Consider the following 17,081-nt stretch of genomic DNA (forward strand, 5'->3'; position numbering starts at 1 on the left):
GGCATTTTAGATAAGATAATTTGAGAAGACAGTATTACTTGTTTTACATTGAGATGCATTTATAAATGGAGTGAAATTTTAATTAAATGCATATGTGATGTTTGACATTTAAAAATGTTGGATAAAACAATATATCTGTGGACTGACGTTAGATTAATTATGGCTTTTTCAGCTGGTAGTGACAATAATAATGATGACAAACATTTTAAACAACTAAACATTGTATGTCATCTGTAATATTAATTGGATTTGAAGCATATAACAATAGCCTATATATAATATACTATATGCATTAAATGTATTTGTTTAGCAGTAACTATCAAACATGAATGAGGAACTGTTTTTGTATTATACTGATACTGGACTGATTCACAGTGACTCTCTGGCACAGTAATACACAGCTGTGTCTTCAGCCTTTAGACTGTTCATCTGTAGATACAGTTGACTGCTGGAGTCGTCTCTGGTCACTGTGAATCTTCCCTGAACTGACTGGGAATAGTAGATATGAGAACTGCCTGTATGGATGAATGCAATCCACTCCAGTCCTTTACCAGGAGCCTGTCGAACCACAGCTACAGCATTGCTGCTGAATGTAAATCCAGAGGCGGTGCAGATCAGTTTAAAAGATTCATCAGGTCTTTTAACCACAGCTTGAGACTGAGTGAAGGTTTGACAATTAATATCTGTTTGAAAAGATAAAAAGAATTAAAATAAAAGTAAACAGATAAACAGAATTAAAACAATTATTTTTTAAAAAAAAGCAAATATAAATAATATATTCTTACTGACCATGTAAAAGTAATGTTAGCAAGAGTGCCTTTATTGTTGTTGTCATTGTTGATTGTTCAAACCAGTAACCACAAGTCAGTAAGCGCAAACACAAATCGACTTTTGTGGTTTATGAAGAAAAAACATCCCAGTTTTGCATTTATCTCTCCTCCCATCTGCATGAGCTAATTGTTTTTTATAAACACACACAACAACTGAGGCATCACTTTTATTACTCAGACACAGATAGAAACAGATGTCTGTGGAAAATATGGCTTCCCATAACAAGAGGGTTTATCATCTGCATTTATGTAAAACATGTTGCCTAAATACCAAAGCAGAGCACAAAGTGAAAAGAAAACGTTTAGCACATTAATTCATCAGATCACCAGCCTTTAACATGTTGAAAAATTTAGGGCCCATCATACAGGCGCATGTGACTCCAGGCACGAATCAAGTGTTTTTTATGCTAGTTTCAGCCTGACGCAGTTATGATTTTCACATTCAGGAGCACATTGTTTGAGAAGCAAATGCACTTGCACCCATCAGTTTGCCCATGGGTGTGCTGGTCTGAGAACGAGGCGTGTTTATATACGATTGTTGGTGCATTGCTATTTTGAGGCAACTAAAAATGATTGCGCCATTGACCAATTAAAACCTTGGGCTCTATTTTAACTATGTAAACGCATGGTCTGAAGCGTATGGCGTAGGTGCACTTAGGGCATGTTCATGTCCTCTTCTGTTAGTTTAACGATGGAAAGAGCAACTGGGGCTTCATTTATAAAGCGTGCATACGCACAGATTTGATCGTAAAGTGCAAACTGTCTTTGACGTGGAAAAGTGCTTAGCGCCACGTCAGGGTCTGAGGAGACGTACGCACTTTTGCTGCAAGTTTTTGGAAATATAAGTCTGTCTTGATGCTCGTAAAGGATTTAAACATTGATATGTGCTCTTTTATACGTCAATTACATTTATTATGCATCGTTTAAAAGCGGAGATCTGAAACTGCTCGGCTGCGCACAAGTTCAAGATCATCAATCAAATTTCACATATGAAAGAAAGGGGTACGCATATTTTCTGTGCGTAAGTTCGGTTTGTGAATCACACATACACATTTGTGATAAATGATCGTAAGATCAAATGTAGGATGGTTTCTACGCAGCATTTTATAAATGAGGCCCTTGGTGCGCCAGAGGCATGGTCCAAAAGGGTTGCATCTAATGAATTCTTTAATAAGTCATAGGTTTTTTTTAGTGTAACGTGCATTAAGAATATTGGCTTATGTAGAATATGTGCATAGATTGTTAAAATGGGCCCCTTTGACTATAAAAGTTGATAAAAATATGTATTAATGGTTAAAGGCACAGAGATGGTAGCACAATATATGAATGCATTACACAGAGTCTTCAAAATAAAAATTTTCACCTTTTCAGTCAATGTCATTAGATTGTGTATCGATCATGTATTGTGTAAAATAAGTCATAAATGTATTTTTTTATTTAAGGTGCTGTGAGCCGAAGTATACAGTAGGCTACACAGTAACACAAATTTGATTGTCCAAAGATTTCAAAGTTTTCATGTAGAGATATCATGTTTACACTCTAAAATGGCTGGGTTATTTTTGACACATAATAGGTAAATATTGGACAGAGCACACCGCTGGGTTAAAATTTACCAAAGCTGGGTTGTTTTAACTCAACTGTTGGGTTACTATAATCCATGGTTTCATAAAAACATCCCAACATTGGGTTATTTTTAACCCAGTATGGGATAAGTTTTAAACCAGCATGTGTTCTGTCCAATATTTACCTATTTTGTGTCAAAAATAACCCAGACATTTTTAGAGTGTAGTTTTTGTGCAGCACTTTAGTCTTGTGTCTAACAGTGACTCTCTTGCACAATAAAACACAGCTGTGTCCTCAGCCTTTAGGCTTTTTATCTGCAGGTACAGTGTGTTTTTGCTGGTGTCTTTAGTAATGGAGAATTGACCCTCAAGAGACTGAGCAAAATAAGTGCCAGTGCCACTATCAATTCCTCCGATCCATTCCAGTCCTCTCTGTGGTTTCTGACGGATCCAGTGCATGTGGTAAGTGCTTAAATGTAATCCAGACACAGTACAGGACAGAGTGACTGATTCTCCAGGTTTCTTCACCACAGATTCAGAAGATGTCAATGACTGACCACTAACATCTGAAAAACATGAATGTTATGAATGTTAGATAATATACTGTACAACACTGACATCACAATAATAATACAATAATGTGGGAATTTCTCACATGAAATAATCATCAGCAGAATCCCATACTGTAGTATTTCCATTACTGCAACAAGATTGTCAAAATTAACAGTCTACACAGTAAAACAGATCAAATTACACTGTATTGAAAAAGATTCAGTCACTAAGGAGAAACCTCAAATGAGGGATCAGTTTATTATCTTTTGAGAGTAGGTGAGCTACTGACACTCCCTAAAATTTGCATCTGCGTTGTACAGTAAGCCATTAGTATGCAGTACAACCACCAAATGACAGTAGACACAAGAAAAACACAGGGTCAAATATTTTATTTACGAGCAAAGTTACCATATTTTCAGTGATATTCATCTTTCTTCTGTATATTTATTCATGGTCTAATTCTTGATAGCATAATCAGTTTTCATACTACTGAACATTTGTATAATCCCGCCTCTAAATATCGACTTGAGTAATGACTTTGATGCCCTCTTGTGCATCAACATTGGTGAAGAAATATTAGTTTTATTATATTTTGTATAATCTTTCAAAACTCAAAAACTGCAAAAGATAACAGTATTGTGTTATTGTGAGTCGAGTTAATTAAGGAATTTATTACTCTGTCACAACGCCCGTTTCTTCCCATAAGGTATAATTTGCATCATTGTGCTCATTTAGGTGATCAAAGACGTTTGACAGAGTTGTTTATCCATACAGTGGTGGTTTAAGGTGGTTTTCTAACTAGTCAAATTGATTGTATCAAGTTGGGTTTATACACATGGTCAAAGAAAAGATAAGGGAAAGTTGAATATGCTCTGTCTATTTTCTTCCTTTGGGCTGAGCTCTGGGGTTCTGGCCATCAGAAATTATTTACATATGTGTTCGACTTCATGCTATAACACAGGAACTGACAGGCGGATGACATCAAAGTTTTTCGAAAGCAAACTTTTTCGATGACTTCTTGACTCACCCTTTCGATACTTTGATGTCATCAGCCTGTCGTTCTTGCAGCGCAGCTTGAAGTCGAACACAATCTATAATAGTGGGGTTCCCCCTGCAGGAGGTCTCATGATGACCGCTGCTGTTATAATCTTTATTTTTCGCCAGTATAAAATCCTTTTTGGTTTTAACATTCAAGCAGACTCGGTTCTCCCCCACACTCGAGATATGCATATTGCATACATTATTCCAGAAGTAGTATGATTTGTTCTCTGTGAATAAATAAACATGTTCTTTTACACTGGGAAATTGTAGCGCAGTCAAAGTGAATTGTTTTAATTATTTGAGCACTTTTTTTGAATATGGCAATAAAAACTGCATGACCAAAAAAATAACACTTTTGCATTTAGCCCTGTTTTAATAGGAGTTTATTTAGTGTTTTAGTCTTAGTTGGAGTTGTGCTCTGTCACATCATTTCAAAGTCTTTATTGTGTGTTTATTAAGTGTTTATTGGCGGTTGTCATGACAAGATTTCTGAAGGAAGGTCACAGTATGTTTTGTTTTGATATTATCTTGTTTTAGTTTATCTTTTGCTGGAGTTGCACTTAGTTAAGAATTACAACATTTTAAAAGCATTATTAAACAACCATGATTTTCAGTTTTTATTTTTGTTTTTCATTTGTTGCTTCCGTATTTTTGTCTGTAAGTGTACATCCGTGCAATCTTAGTATGATTTTGTACAGGTTGGTGAAGTACATATAATGTGGGTTCATAAATTCGTTATTTGAGAATGGCCTTCTTGTACGATGAAATTTCGCCATACCCTAAGTTTTTGTGAAAGGCCGCCACTGAGCAGAAGGGTGGTAATTGATGAGAAATACACAGTTTTACAGCAATCATTTTAGGATTCCCACAGCCTGAACCACTGTAGTGAATCCTCCCATATAATCAAATCAACGAATTGTCACTGTGATGAAGTCCTACATCAAGAGTGCATATACAGTAAATCCCAAATGTAATGTACAGTACAAAAACAACCTCTGTTAGAAAGAAGAAAGCAGTCCATTATTAGTTGAATGTATATTGTACTGTAAAGAAGGCTATTAAATGCAAATGTGCAATGAAGTGATGGGTCTGAACTTTACAGAGTAATATGATTTTTTTGCATTTTATTTAAACTATGCTAGCTTTATTTGTAGGGCTGGGTATCGATTCAGATTTTGCAGCTCGATTCGATTTCGATTCACAAGCTACCAAATCGATTCGATTTCGATTCTCGATTCAATGAATATAGATTTAATACAAATACTATATTAATAAAAAGAACAGTGAACAGCAGGTTACAAGTGGGTAACTAATAAAATTGATGAAGCACCTGAAACCGCTATTTTAAGCACTGAATGAATGAATGACAGGCTTGCCTCTTGCTCCTTGGTAACATGCGCTACACAAAAAAGAGGGTGACATCTAGTGAAGAAGACTAGTAATTCTATTAATGTTAATCTTTCATTCAATGTTTGCAGAAATAAATATGAAAGAAAAAAAATCGATTCTGCTCTTTGAGAATCGATTCTGAATCGACCACGTTTAAAAAAATGATTAATCGAAAAATCGATTTGCCCAGCCCTATTTATTTGCATGTAAGTCCTTACATTACTTTTGTGGCCTGACCCCTTCTCAGGATGCAGCTCCAGCATAAGAAACTATCTGCACTGCCAGAAAAAATATTTCAGGCTGTCACCCTTTAAAATAGTAATAAGCACAATTTAGACAGATACTGTATGTATACATACCAATATGTATTGTTGAGTAAGTAATATGCACTTTTTAGGTGCAAATATGTAATGGTACCACCACATTGCCAGCTAGGGCCATAGTTTGACATTTTTTTCTGACTACATAGTTTGACTCCTCCTCATTGTTGATGGTTTTGGAACAGCTGTCTGTATTAAAGTTTTCACAGTGCATATCTTGCACAATAATAAACTGCAGTGTCTTCTGTCTTCAGTTGATTCATATGAAGATAGAAATTCGAGCTGTCTTTAGATGCTGTGAATCTGCCCTGAACTGACTGAGCTGAGCTCTTATCTGTATCTGAATAATAATAAATGATCCATTCAAGTCCTTTCCCAGGTGCCTGACGGATCCAGAACATGTTAGTGCTCTGAACAGTAAATCCACTGCAGGCACAGGTCAGTTTATGTGATCCACCTGGAGACACAACTACTGACTGTTCAGACTGTGTGAGCACAACCTGAGAGTAAATGCCTAAACACAGAGACAAAAATATCACTGCTTTAAAAATCTATTCAATTGCCATTAACAACATGCAATATACTGTAAATAAACTTACTGTTTACAGCTACCAAAAGCAAAAAAAGCTTTATGAAAACCATTGCTCCTCCTTTCCTCTTTTCAAGTTTAGATTAAACAATTATTTATATAGAGGAGAAGGAAGATGAGCTTTGCATTGACGATTTGCTTATGTAGATGTGTTCAAACAAAAGTAGTTCACCTCAGTTGTTATTTAAATAGAAAGGGAGCCCTCTGGTGTCTGCAATAATTAAGTTTTACTAAGGTTCACACCAGATATAAATGTCATTAAGTAGATAGTCTTAACATGAATTAAATATCAAATAAAATAAATTATGTCAACAAATAAAACATTTTTACAAATTGTCAAAAAGTTTTTCCTGTTAAGGACACTGTGTTGCTGGAGGATTCAGCTGAGAAACTGATCTTATTCTTCAATGAATCTTTGACACCATTGCTACTAGAAGAATAAAACCATCCGATCCATTCCATCGATCTGCCGCTTGAGTGTCGTATCCAGTTTGTGTAGCCACCACCTGAGGCTGAATATCCAGTAATCTTACAGGGGATGGAAAATGTTTCCCCAGGTTTAATAACAATGACTGCAGGTTGATCTAGTTGAATGCACTCAACAGCTGTGAACAAACAGAAATATCACTGAAATTAACATTAGTCATGATGTGTATATTATGTTCAGTTTTATACTCACAGAATAGAGCTGCCAGAATCAGCAATACTGATAAACAGCACATGATTATGGATGTGTTTGTATTTTTCTCTACTGACTCAGACAGCCTTTTATTATGACTGTACAGTATGTTTTTGTTACCAAAGAAGGGGTGGAAATTTGCAGTGCATTTGCAGTACAAAAAGTATTTTTATATGAAAAATGTATTTTCACACCCTTCAGTAAAATAAGAATAACTTTTGAATTCGACATGCTAAAGAGACTTTTTTGAGGGGTGATTCCTGCCTGCTGCTGGTAACAACCAGAATTGTCTGCAGTAGAGCACACAGATCCAGAGTATCCACTTTCAAAGATAGTGTTTATAACACACAAATAAGAAAATTTGGTGGTTCATCAAATGAAAAACAACATAAATAACAATATTTGTCACAAACAGCATGCTTTTTATGTAACTTCAAAGGGTTTTCTGTAAAATGATATAAAGACATTGCATTTATTCCACTGTATGTGGTTATAGGGACAATTCAAATATTTTAGGCGAATATTAAATACAAAAGGGTATTTTTCCCCCCTTGAGTTGGAATAGAATAACTTTTGAACAAATTATGATAGAGAAAAAATTCATTTTCCCTCTGTAAGCTGACATTTGCTGGAATCAAACAAAGAGAGTTAACTTATAATTCAGACAAAGGGTTTCCTGTATAATGATACCAAACTTTTGTATGTACACCTCTGCATGTGGGCTTTTGTAGGGTAGGCCAAATCTCTGCTTAAGAGGTTAAGCTTAGTCCTAGACTAAAACCTACCCGTTCTCACCAAGATGCGTACAAATGACACGCAGTGTGATTATCGTGCAATAGATACGCCAAATTCCGATTTTGCGTGCATATGATACGCCAGTCCTTCCCATTCACTTATATGGCGAATCGTTTCATGTCGTTTTATTTATTGTTTTCTCATTTGTTTTCTGTTTTTCAAACCATTTCGCTTGGGTTTAGGGTTAGATTTCAGATTTGTTTAAGTAGGTTATTTAATATACAGGTTTCTCTATGTTTTTGTATATATTTAAGCCATGGTCGCTTGGAGTTGGGGTTAGAGTTGGGGTTTGGGTTAGGGTGTCATTTTTATATAACAAAAAGTTGTTCTTACCCTAAACCCATGACTAAAACGCATGAGCTGTCTTATCTGAAAACATCTTGCGCGGACATCTTTAAGTATATGAATGCCATTGTTTTATCTTTAGATGCACACCAGTAATGTTTATTGTAAGGTTTGTGTGTAGAAACAACCTAAATGTAGTTAGAGATTTAAGGCCTAGTCCTGGAGTAATCTTAACACTTTCCAGGAATTTAACTGCTGTATTATGTCCCAACTTTTAAGTAGTAAATATGAGCAAAGTTTTCCAGAGGTTAAGCACAGGTTGAGACCAGAAGAGCATTGCAGTTATCCAGTCTAAACATGACAAAAGTCAGAACATGAAGCTGTGTCAGTGTTTTTCCAGCTGGTTGTCTTATCCAGTGAATGCAGTAGCTTGATACTGAAATCGTGCAGGAGATGGAGAAAGATTCTTGAGGTTTAACAACCATAGCATTATTATTATTATTATTATTATTAAAACAATAAATGAATGTGTTATTAATATAAAATGAGTAAAGCTTACAGGAATCAGCTGCTGCCAGCAGTAGTAGAGCCGATGAGAAGATCATGTTTGTTATTAGGCTGAATTTGTTTTTCTTTTACAGATCCACAGACTTCGCTTCTGTTCAAAGAGCAGGTGGTGAATTTGCATACAGCCATAACAATTTTACAGGATGTTCAACACAAGTACATTTGCTTTCAATTGTATTTATTTTATTTGTTATTTTTTGTTGTTAGAGAGATGAAAGCATTTTAGATAAGATAATTTGAAAAGACAGTATTATTTGTAATCAAACGTTTTCATTTGACTATCAAAATTTTGGATAAAACAATATATCTGTGGACTGACATCAGATTAATTGTGACTTTTTCAGCTGGTATAGTGACATTGAAAATGATGACAAACATTTTAAACAAGTAAACATTGAATGTCATGTGTAATATAAATTGGGTTTGAAGCATATAACAATACTATATAAGTTAAATATGTCTGTTTAGCAGTAACTATCAAACATGAATGAGGAACTGTTTTTGTATTATACTGACACTGGACTGATTCACAGTGACTCTCTGGCACAGTAATACACAGCTGTGTCTTCAGCCTTTAGACTGTTCATCTGTAGATACAGTTGACTGCTGGAGTCGTCTCTGGTCACTGTGAATCTTCCCTGAACTGACTGGGAATAGTAGATTGGAGTGCTGGATGTACTGATGAATGCAATCCACTCCAGTCCTTTACCAGGAGCCTGTCTAACCACAGCTGCATAGTAGCTGCTGAATGTAAATCCAGAGGCGGTGCAGATCAGTTTAAAAGATTCATCAGGTCTTTTAACCACAGCTTGAGACTGAGTGAAGGTTTGACAATCAATCTCTGTTTGAAAAGATAAAAAGAATTAAAACAGAATTAAAAAAGAATTCAAATAAAATTAAACAGATAAACAGAATTAAAACATTGATTTCATTAAGCAAATATAAATACTTGCAAAGCAAAAAAAAATTGTAAGCAAACTGCTCAACAAATGGCATTTTTACTGACCATGTAAAAGTAATGTTAGCAAGAATGCCTTTATTATTGCTGTCATTGTTGATTGTTCAAACCAGTAACTACAAGTCAGTAAGCGCAAACACAAATTGACTTTTGTGGCTTATAAAGAAAATACATCCCAGTTTTGCATTTATCTCTCCTCCCATCTGCATGAGCTAATTGCCTTTTATAAACACACAGCAAGTGAGGCGTCACTTTCATTACTCAGACACAGATAGAAACAGATGTCTGTGGAAAATATGGCTTCTCATACATTGATTACAAGAGGGTTTATCAGCTGCATTTAACTAAATCATGTTGCCTAAAATAGCAAAGCAGAGCACAAAGCAAAAAGAAAACGTTTAGCACATTAATTCATCAGATCACCAGCCTTTGACATGTTGAAAAATGTAGGGCCCATCAAACACTGGGCGCATGTGACTCCAGGCACGAATCAAGTGTTTTTTAGGCTAGTTTCAGCCTGACGCAGTTATGATTTTCACATCCAGCAGCACATTGTTTGAGTACTGTAGCAAATGCACTTGCACCCATCAGTTTGCCTATGGGTGTGCTGGTCTGAGAACGAGGTGTGTTTATATACGATTGTTGGTGCATTGCTATTTTGAGACAACTAATAATTATTGTGCCATTGCCCAACTAAAACCTGGTTAAAAGTAAATGGGCTTTATTATAAATACAGGTTCTGAAGCGTATGGCGCAGATGCACTTAGGGCTTGCTTATATCCACTCCTGTTAGTTTAATGATGGAAAGAGCAGCTGGTGCACCAGATGCATGGTCCAAAAGGGTTGCACTTACTGTATTCTTTTAGGTCATAGGTGTTTTTGGTGTAATGTGCATTAAGAATATTGTCTTATATCAAATATGTGCATAGATTGTTAAAATGGAGCCCTTTGAATTTAAAAGTTGATGAAAATATGTATTAATGATTACAAGCACAGAGATGGTAGTACAGTATATGTATAGTATGCATTTAGCCAGAGATCCGTGACTTTGCTTTTCTCAAAAGTTTTGTAGGCTACGTTTTTGGTACATTACACAGAGTAAGTGCTGTTAGCTGAAGTATACAGTACACTGCAACACAAATTTGATTGTCTGAGATTTGAGAGTTTTCATGTAGAGATACTGTAGCATGATCAGTTTTTGTGCAGCACTTCAGTCTTCTGTCTTACTGTGAGTCTCTTGCACAATAATACACAGCTGTGTCCTCAGCCTTTAGGCTTTTTATCTGCAGGTACAGTATGTTTTTGCTGGTGTCTTTAGTAATGGAGAATTGACCCTGAAGAGACTGAGCAAAAATAGTGCCAGTGCCACCATCAATTAGCCCGATCCATTCCAGTCCTCTCTGTGGTTTCTGACGGATCCAGTGCATGGCGTAGCCCATAGAGAATCCAGACACAGTACAGGACAGAGTGACTGATTCTCCAGGTTTCTTCATCACAGATTCAGAAGATGTCAATGACTGACCACTAACATCTGAAAAACATGAATGTTATGAATGTTAGATAATATACTGTACAACACTGACATCACAATAATAATACAATATTGTGGGAATTTCTCACATGAAATAATCATCAGCAGAATCCCATACTGTAGTATTTCCATTACTGCAACAAGATTGTCAAAATGAACAGTCTACACAGTAAAACAGATCAAATTACACTGTATTGAAAAAGGTTCAGTCACTAAGGACAAACCTCAAATGAGAGTTCATTTTATTATCTTTTGAGAGTAGGTGAGATACTGACCCTCCCTAAAATTTGCATCTGCGTTGTACAGTAAGCCATTAGTATGCAGTACAACCACCAAATGAAAGTAGACACAAGAAAAACACAGGGCCAAATATTTGATGTACGAGCAAAGTGACCGTATTTTTAGTGATATACATCTTTCTTCTGTATATTTATTCATGGTTTAATTCTTGAAAGCATAATCAGTTATCATACTACTGTACATGTGTGTCAAGTTGAGTTAACGGGAGGGTAATAAACTTCAATAACATAATCCATCATCAGCCAGATGTTATATAAACTGAACTGAGTAAAAGTGCCAATAATACATTTTCAGGCTCAGTAGTTACAGTACACAATTTCTTGTGAAAGTTTATTTATACTGCTGGACTGTTTTTTGCACAACACTGCAGTCTCTTTTGTCACTGTGGCTCTCTGGCACAGTAATACACAGCAGTGTCTTCCTTCTTTAAACTGCCCATATGCAGATACACCTGCTTCTTACTGTTGTCTCTGGAGATGGTGAACCTTCCTTCAACAGCACTGGAGTAATATTTAGTATGGGAGCTACTGATTGCTGCAACCCATTCCAGCCCTTTTCCTGATGTTTGTTTGTTCCAGCCCAACCAGCGGTCATCAAAGTCTAAGTCAGAGGCTGTACAGGTCAATGTGTGTGATTTTCCAGGTTCAATGATCACTGATTCTGACTGAATCAATGATCGACACCAACAATCTGCAAAATAAAACAAATAAACAAGATAAAATACAATTAACTGATTCACTTGTGTAGATTTATATGCAAAGCCTTAAAACTCAAAACGTACTTTGAGCAACCAGTAACATTATTGTAAATCCCAAAATATCATGCTCCATATTGCTAGTCTTAATTATTGTGGAGATGTTGATCTGTGCAGAGATTCATCACTGCTAATAGGACTATAAGCATTTGAAGGAAAATTAATTTGTATAATCCCGCCTCTAAATATTAACTTGAATAATGACTTGGATGCCCTCTTGTGCATCAGCACTGGTTAAGAAATATAAATTTTATTATATTTTGTATGATCTTTTAAAACTCAAAAACTGCAAAAGATCACAGTATATAAGTATATAAGTAGTGTGTAAAATTTTCTGTGTCATAATTCGTAACATTGCCATATTAAGAAATTAAATAATTGCATCTTTTAGAGTCAAGTAAATTAAGGAATTTATTACTCTGTCACAACCAGTGTTGGGCAAGTTACTTCCAAAGTGTAATACATTATATATTACAAATTACTGTCATTTGAAAGTAATTAGTTACATTACAGTATTACTGTCTCTGAACTGTAATGAGTTACACTACTTTTGCGTTACTTTTGAGTTACTTTCATCAAAATAACAGAAGTATGACGTGGCATTATAAAATGTTAAAATGTAGTTTATTGATGCTTATAGATCTAGAAGTTATGTGTTGGCCCTCGAGCATTGAATAGGCACAGTGAAGACTTATGGCAAAAAAACAGTAACAATGACTGTCAAGAGTCATAAACATGGACAAATGATCTGGTAAAAGTCTGGTAAATGATGGTACACATACCAAACACAATAAAGTTAGAGCCCACTAATGCAACCTATAGACTAATAACATGGCAAGACACTCATCCGCTTTTCATTTCTATTCTTTAATTCACTTTTAATTCAGATTCACAGCACAAACCTGGCATGCACTGGGTTGACACAACTTATCAAAAAAGTGCTATTGGAGGATCAGGCCTCAAGGCATACAGCTCATTTCAGTACAATATAAGGATTACATGTAGGTTAACATAATTGCTTAATACAACACAGACAAGCAGAGGAACACTGCTTTTTGCCAAACAATGAATATAGGCTCCCATACAAAGGCTGGTAAACACTTTAACCAGTGATGTTTCAATGTACTATTTAAATAACCATGTTTAAGTCTACATTTATGTTATGTTGTAGTTTAGGTTGCTGTTTGTAATAAAAACTGTAGATAGCATAGGAATAGCCTAGCAATCTATTATGTATATGGACTGTAACCATAACGTTAGCTTATCTTGTCATTGCTGGTGTGGTGAAATGGATTTTACTGGCAAGATTTCTAAAAGTCTCTTTACTTCTAAGGTTCAAGCAGCACAGGAGACCGATAGAAACTTTCTGTTGCTTTTACTTAGTGCTCTCATTCGCAGAATTTTGCGTGTGCGGCGCTACCGGACCTGATTGCGACCACTTTAGTCAATGCTTATACAGCCGCGGACTTCCCAGATTCGGCTCTTTAAGAAACGCGTCAAATACAAAATTAAAGTAAAAATGAACATGCTGGACATACAGCACCTGGAAACAGACATACGCTGCGTCCCAAACCGCCTACTTCCATACTATATAGTAGGCAAAGAGTACGAGAAGTAGTGATTTTCGCCTACTATATAGTATGGAAGTATGCTGTTTGGGACGCAGCCATTACTATTTTACCCGCAGCTTTTTCCTGTGTGGATGCTGGTCGCGCGCATTGGTCAAAAAAAAAAAAAAAAAAAATTACACGTCTATTTTTGAAATGCATTGTTGTAACGCGCTCGTTACTAAGACTGTAACGAGTAAAATATTACCAAAATTTTATTAGTAATGCGTTATATTACTGCGTTACAGCAAAAACTAATATATTACTGTAATATATTATATTTTGTAATGCGTTACTCCCAACACTGGTCACAACACCCGCTTCCTTCCCATAAGGTATAATTTGCATTATTGTGCTCATTTAGGTGATCAATGTCTTTTGAAAGAGTTGTTTATCCACACAGTGGTGGTTCAAGGTGGTTTTCTTACTGGTCAAATTGATTGTATCAAGTTGGGTTTAGTCACATGGTCAAGGAAAAGATAAGGGAAAGTTGAATATGCTCTGTCTATTTTCTTCCTTTGGGCTGAGCTCTGGGGTTCTGGCCATCCGGCCAAGCGTCCCGTCGCCTCTCTTTCTTCTCCACTTTCGTTCTTTCTTTGTTCGTTATTCACTATCACTTATTGTATGGACATTTTTTGTATGTTTTTAATTTACAATTTAATGCATTTATAGTGAAACCATTTTAATTGTAAACTTTAGTCAGTAGGCTACTGTTATTAAAAGATTTCATTAGAAATTCAGTATCCAGGCGCTACCTTTTACACTGTAAAAAAAATCCGTAGAAATTTGCAGCTGGGTTCCCGGTAACTTACCGTAGATTTAAATTTATGTTATTGCTGGCAACATTTGTTCAAAGTTAAATAAACATTAAACATTTACAAGTCTTTGTCTTTACAGAATAAAACTAGAAAAACAGCATCAAGCAAAACATTCTGGGAAACAAAATCTGAAGCAAAAAACAGAAAAAGTTTGATGATGATTTCTGGTTCCCAGAATGCTTTGCATGAGGCTGTTATTCTGTAAACATAAAGACTTGTTAATATTTAAAATGTATTCAACTTTGAACAAACTCTTTCCAGTAAATAACTTAAATTTAAATCTACGGTAATTTACCATCAACCCAGCTGCAATACCATTGTAATTTCTACTGATTTTTTTTTTTTTACAGTGTAGAATATATTATTTATATTCTAGCAATGTTCTTCCACATATTTTGTTATCATGCACTTATTTCCAATGTGGGGTGGTAATTGATCTTGTTAGAAAGAAGAGAGCTCAGTCCATTATTACTTGAATGTTTAATGTAAAAAAGACTATAAAAACCAATTGTGCAATGAAATTTTGGATCTCAACTTAAAATAGTGAAATGCTTTTCTGCAGTATGTACAGTGCACAGCATAAATGAGTACACCCCCTTTGAAAATTAAGATTTTTCTCCATATGTTAGTAAATATGAGACCATTTTGCTGTATTTTTACACACCAGTTTTATAAAACATTTGTGTTTCTTAATATAAGAGTGAAAGTCACTTACCACCTTAAGGATACGAAAAATAACACATTTAAATCAAATGAGGTGATGCAAAAAAGAGTACACCCTACAAAAATTCTTTTAAAAAAGCAATCTAGTATTTTGTATGGCCTCCATTCTTTAAAAAAAAACAGCACAAATTTTTCTAGACATTGAATAAAGAAGTTGACAACATACAGTCACATCTTTTATTCTCCGAACAATAACCTCTTTCAGATCCTGGATGGAAAATAACGTTCTGCTTGTCTTTTTAGAACTCCCCATATCTCAACCTGGATTGAGGTCTGAATCAATTTTACCCTGTGCTTCTTCTAAAATGAATAAGTGACCTTAGATGTGTGTTTTGGGTCACAATCATGTTAAAAGATTGCCCGGTGACCAACGGCACAGAGTGATTGTAGCATCTTCTCTTTAAGTATTTCACAGTACATCTGTGTATTCATGATGCCGTCTATAAAATTCAACTCTCAGACACCTGCAGCACTCATGCAAGCCCACAGAAGAACACTGCCAACACCATGCTTTACTTTTGGTACCATGCATTTTTTTTATTGTACTCCTCACCTTTGCCACACCATACAGTTTGGAACACCTCAGAACCACAAAGATTCATCTTTGTCTCATTACTCCAAAGTGTAGAGAGCTAGAGATCCAATAGTCTTTACCTTTCTCAATAAATGAGCTCTAAAAGGCTTTTTGTGCATTGGCTCTAGTGGCTTTCTCTATGAATGACAGCCATGCATGGCTGTCCTTTGCACTATACCTCCGTCGTGTGGTGTCACAGAGGAAACACTCCAGATTGACTTTCTATTGATTTAGCCAACTGTGCTGAACTTGCATGATGATTTTTTTCAACATCCCTTATCACAGAACACTCTTGACAAGGTGTTAACTTCAGTAAATGTCCTGGAGATTGCAGAGAGCTTCTCACAAGTCCATCCTTTTTTAATTTTTGGAACCCTTTGGTGACAGTATTCAAACTTATTAGCAATGTTTAACTAATTATCTTGAAACATTGACCATTTTGTGCAAAGAAATGATTTTATTTCTCATGTCTTGAGACATTTATTTACCATATCGTGCTATTCTGTCACTATTACATGAAAGTGGATTTTCTCTCTTAAATACCACCCTCAATTGCCAGTTATCCTGTGGCCACCTGTGTGATGATTAATTATATTCATAATTTTCTAGTGAATTCCTGTTAATTACACTTTATTTAATTTTTTTGCTAACATATTCATCAGGGTGTACTCATTTTTGCATCACCCCATTTGATTTAAATTAGTTATTTTTGTGTCGTAAAGATGGTCAGTGACTTTTACTCTTTAGTTAAAGGTATAGTGGAGGAGTTTCTCGAATTTTAGAAAAGAACCGCTTTCTCCACTTTTTAAAAAAATGCAATTGCACAACACTCCTGATTGACAACTAGGAGGATCAATAGTCTTGATGATCCACCTGGAAAAAGAAAATCCTCCACAATACTTTTAATTAAAGTAATTGTTTAATAAAACTGTTTTGTAAAAAAGAAAGCAAATTGGTCTCATATTTACTAACAAATGGAGAAAAATCTTAATTTTCAAAGGGGGTGTACTCATTTATGCTGTGCACTGTATATGGTATGTATACATGGTTTTCTTTCTTTTTTTGAGATACTAATATGAACTCTTTAGATGCAAATGTGTATTTTTGAAATGGTACCTCCCCAGTGACAGGTTTTGGAACAGCTGTCTGTATTAAAGTTTTCACAGTGCACGTCTTGCACAATAATAAACTGCAGTGTCTTCTGTCT

At 35.4% G+C, this 17,081-nt stretch overlaps 2 gene segments (V, D, J or C); both read right to left on the reverse strand.

The window, feature by feature from the left end:
* Positions 1–369: 369 nt before the first annotated feature.
* Positions 370–1,377, reverse strand: LOC141281966 (immunoglobulin heavy variable 3-21-like). The segment is given in 2 exon segments: positions 370–683; positions 1,305–1,377. Coding segments are annotated over 2 exon segments (387 nt in total).
* A 10,400-nt stretch (positions 1,378–11,777) lies between these two features.
* LOC141281967 (Ig heavy chain V region 914-like) lies at positions 11,778–12,198 on the reverse strand. The segment is given in 2 exon segments: positions 11,778–12,088; positions 12,180–12,198. Coding segments are annotated over 2 exon segments (330 nt in total).
* Positions 12,199–17,081: the final 4,883 nt, after the last annotated feature.

Source organism: Paramisgurnus dabryanus, chromosome 3 (genome assembly GCF_030506205.2).
Source record: "Paramisgurnus dabryanus chromosome 3, PD_genome_1.1, whole genome shotgun sequence".
Taxonomy (NCBI): Eukaryota; Metazoa; Chordata; class Actinopteri; order Cypriniformes; family Cobitidae; genus Paramisgurnus; species Paramisgurnus dabryanus.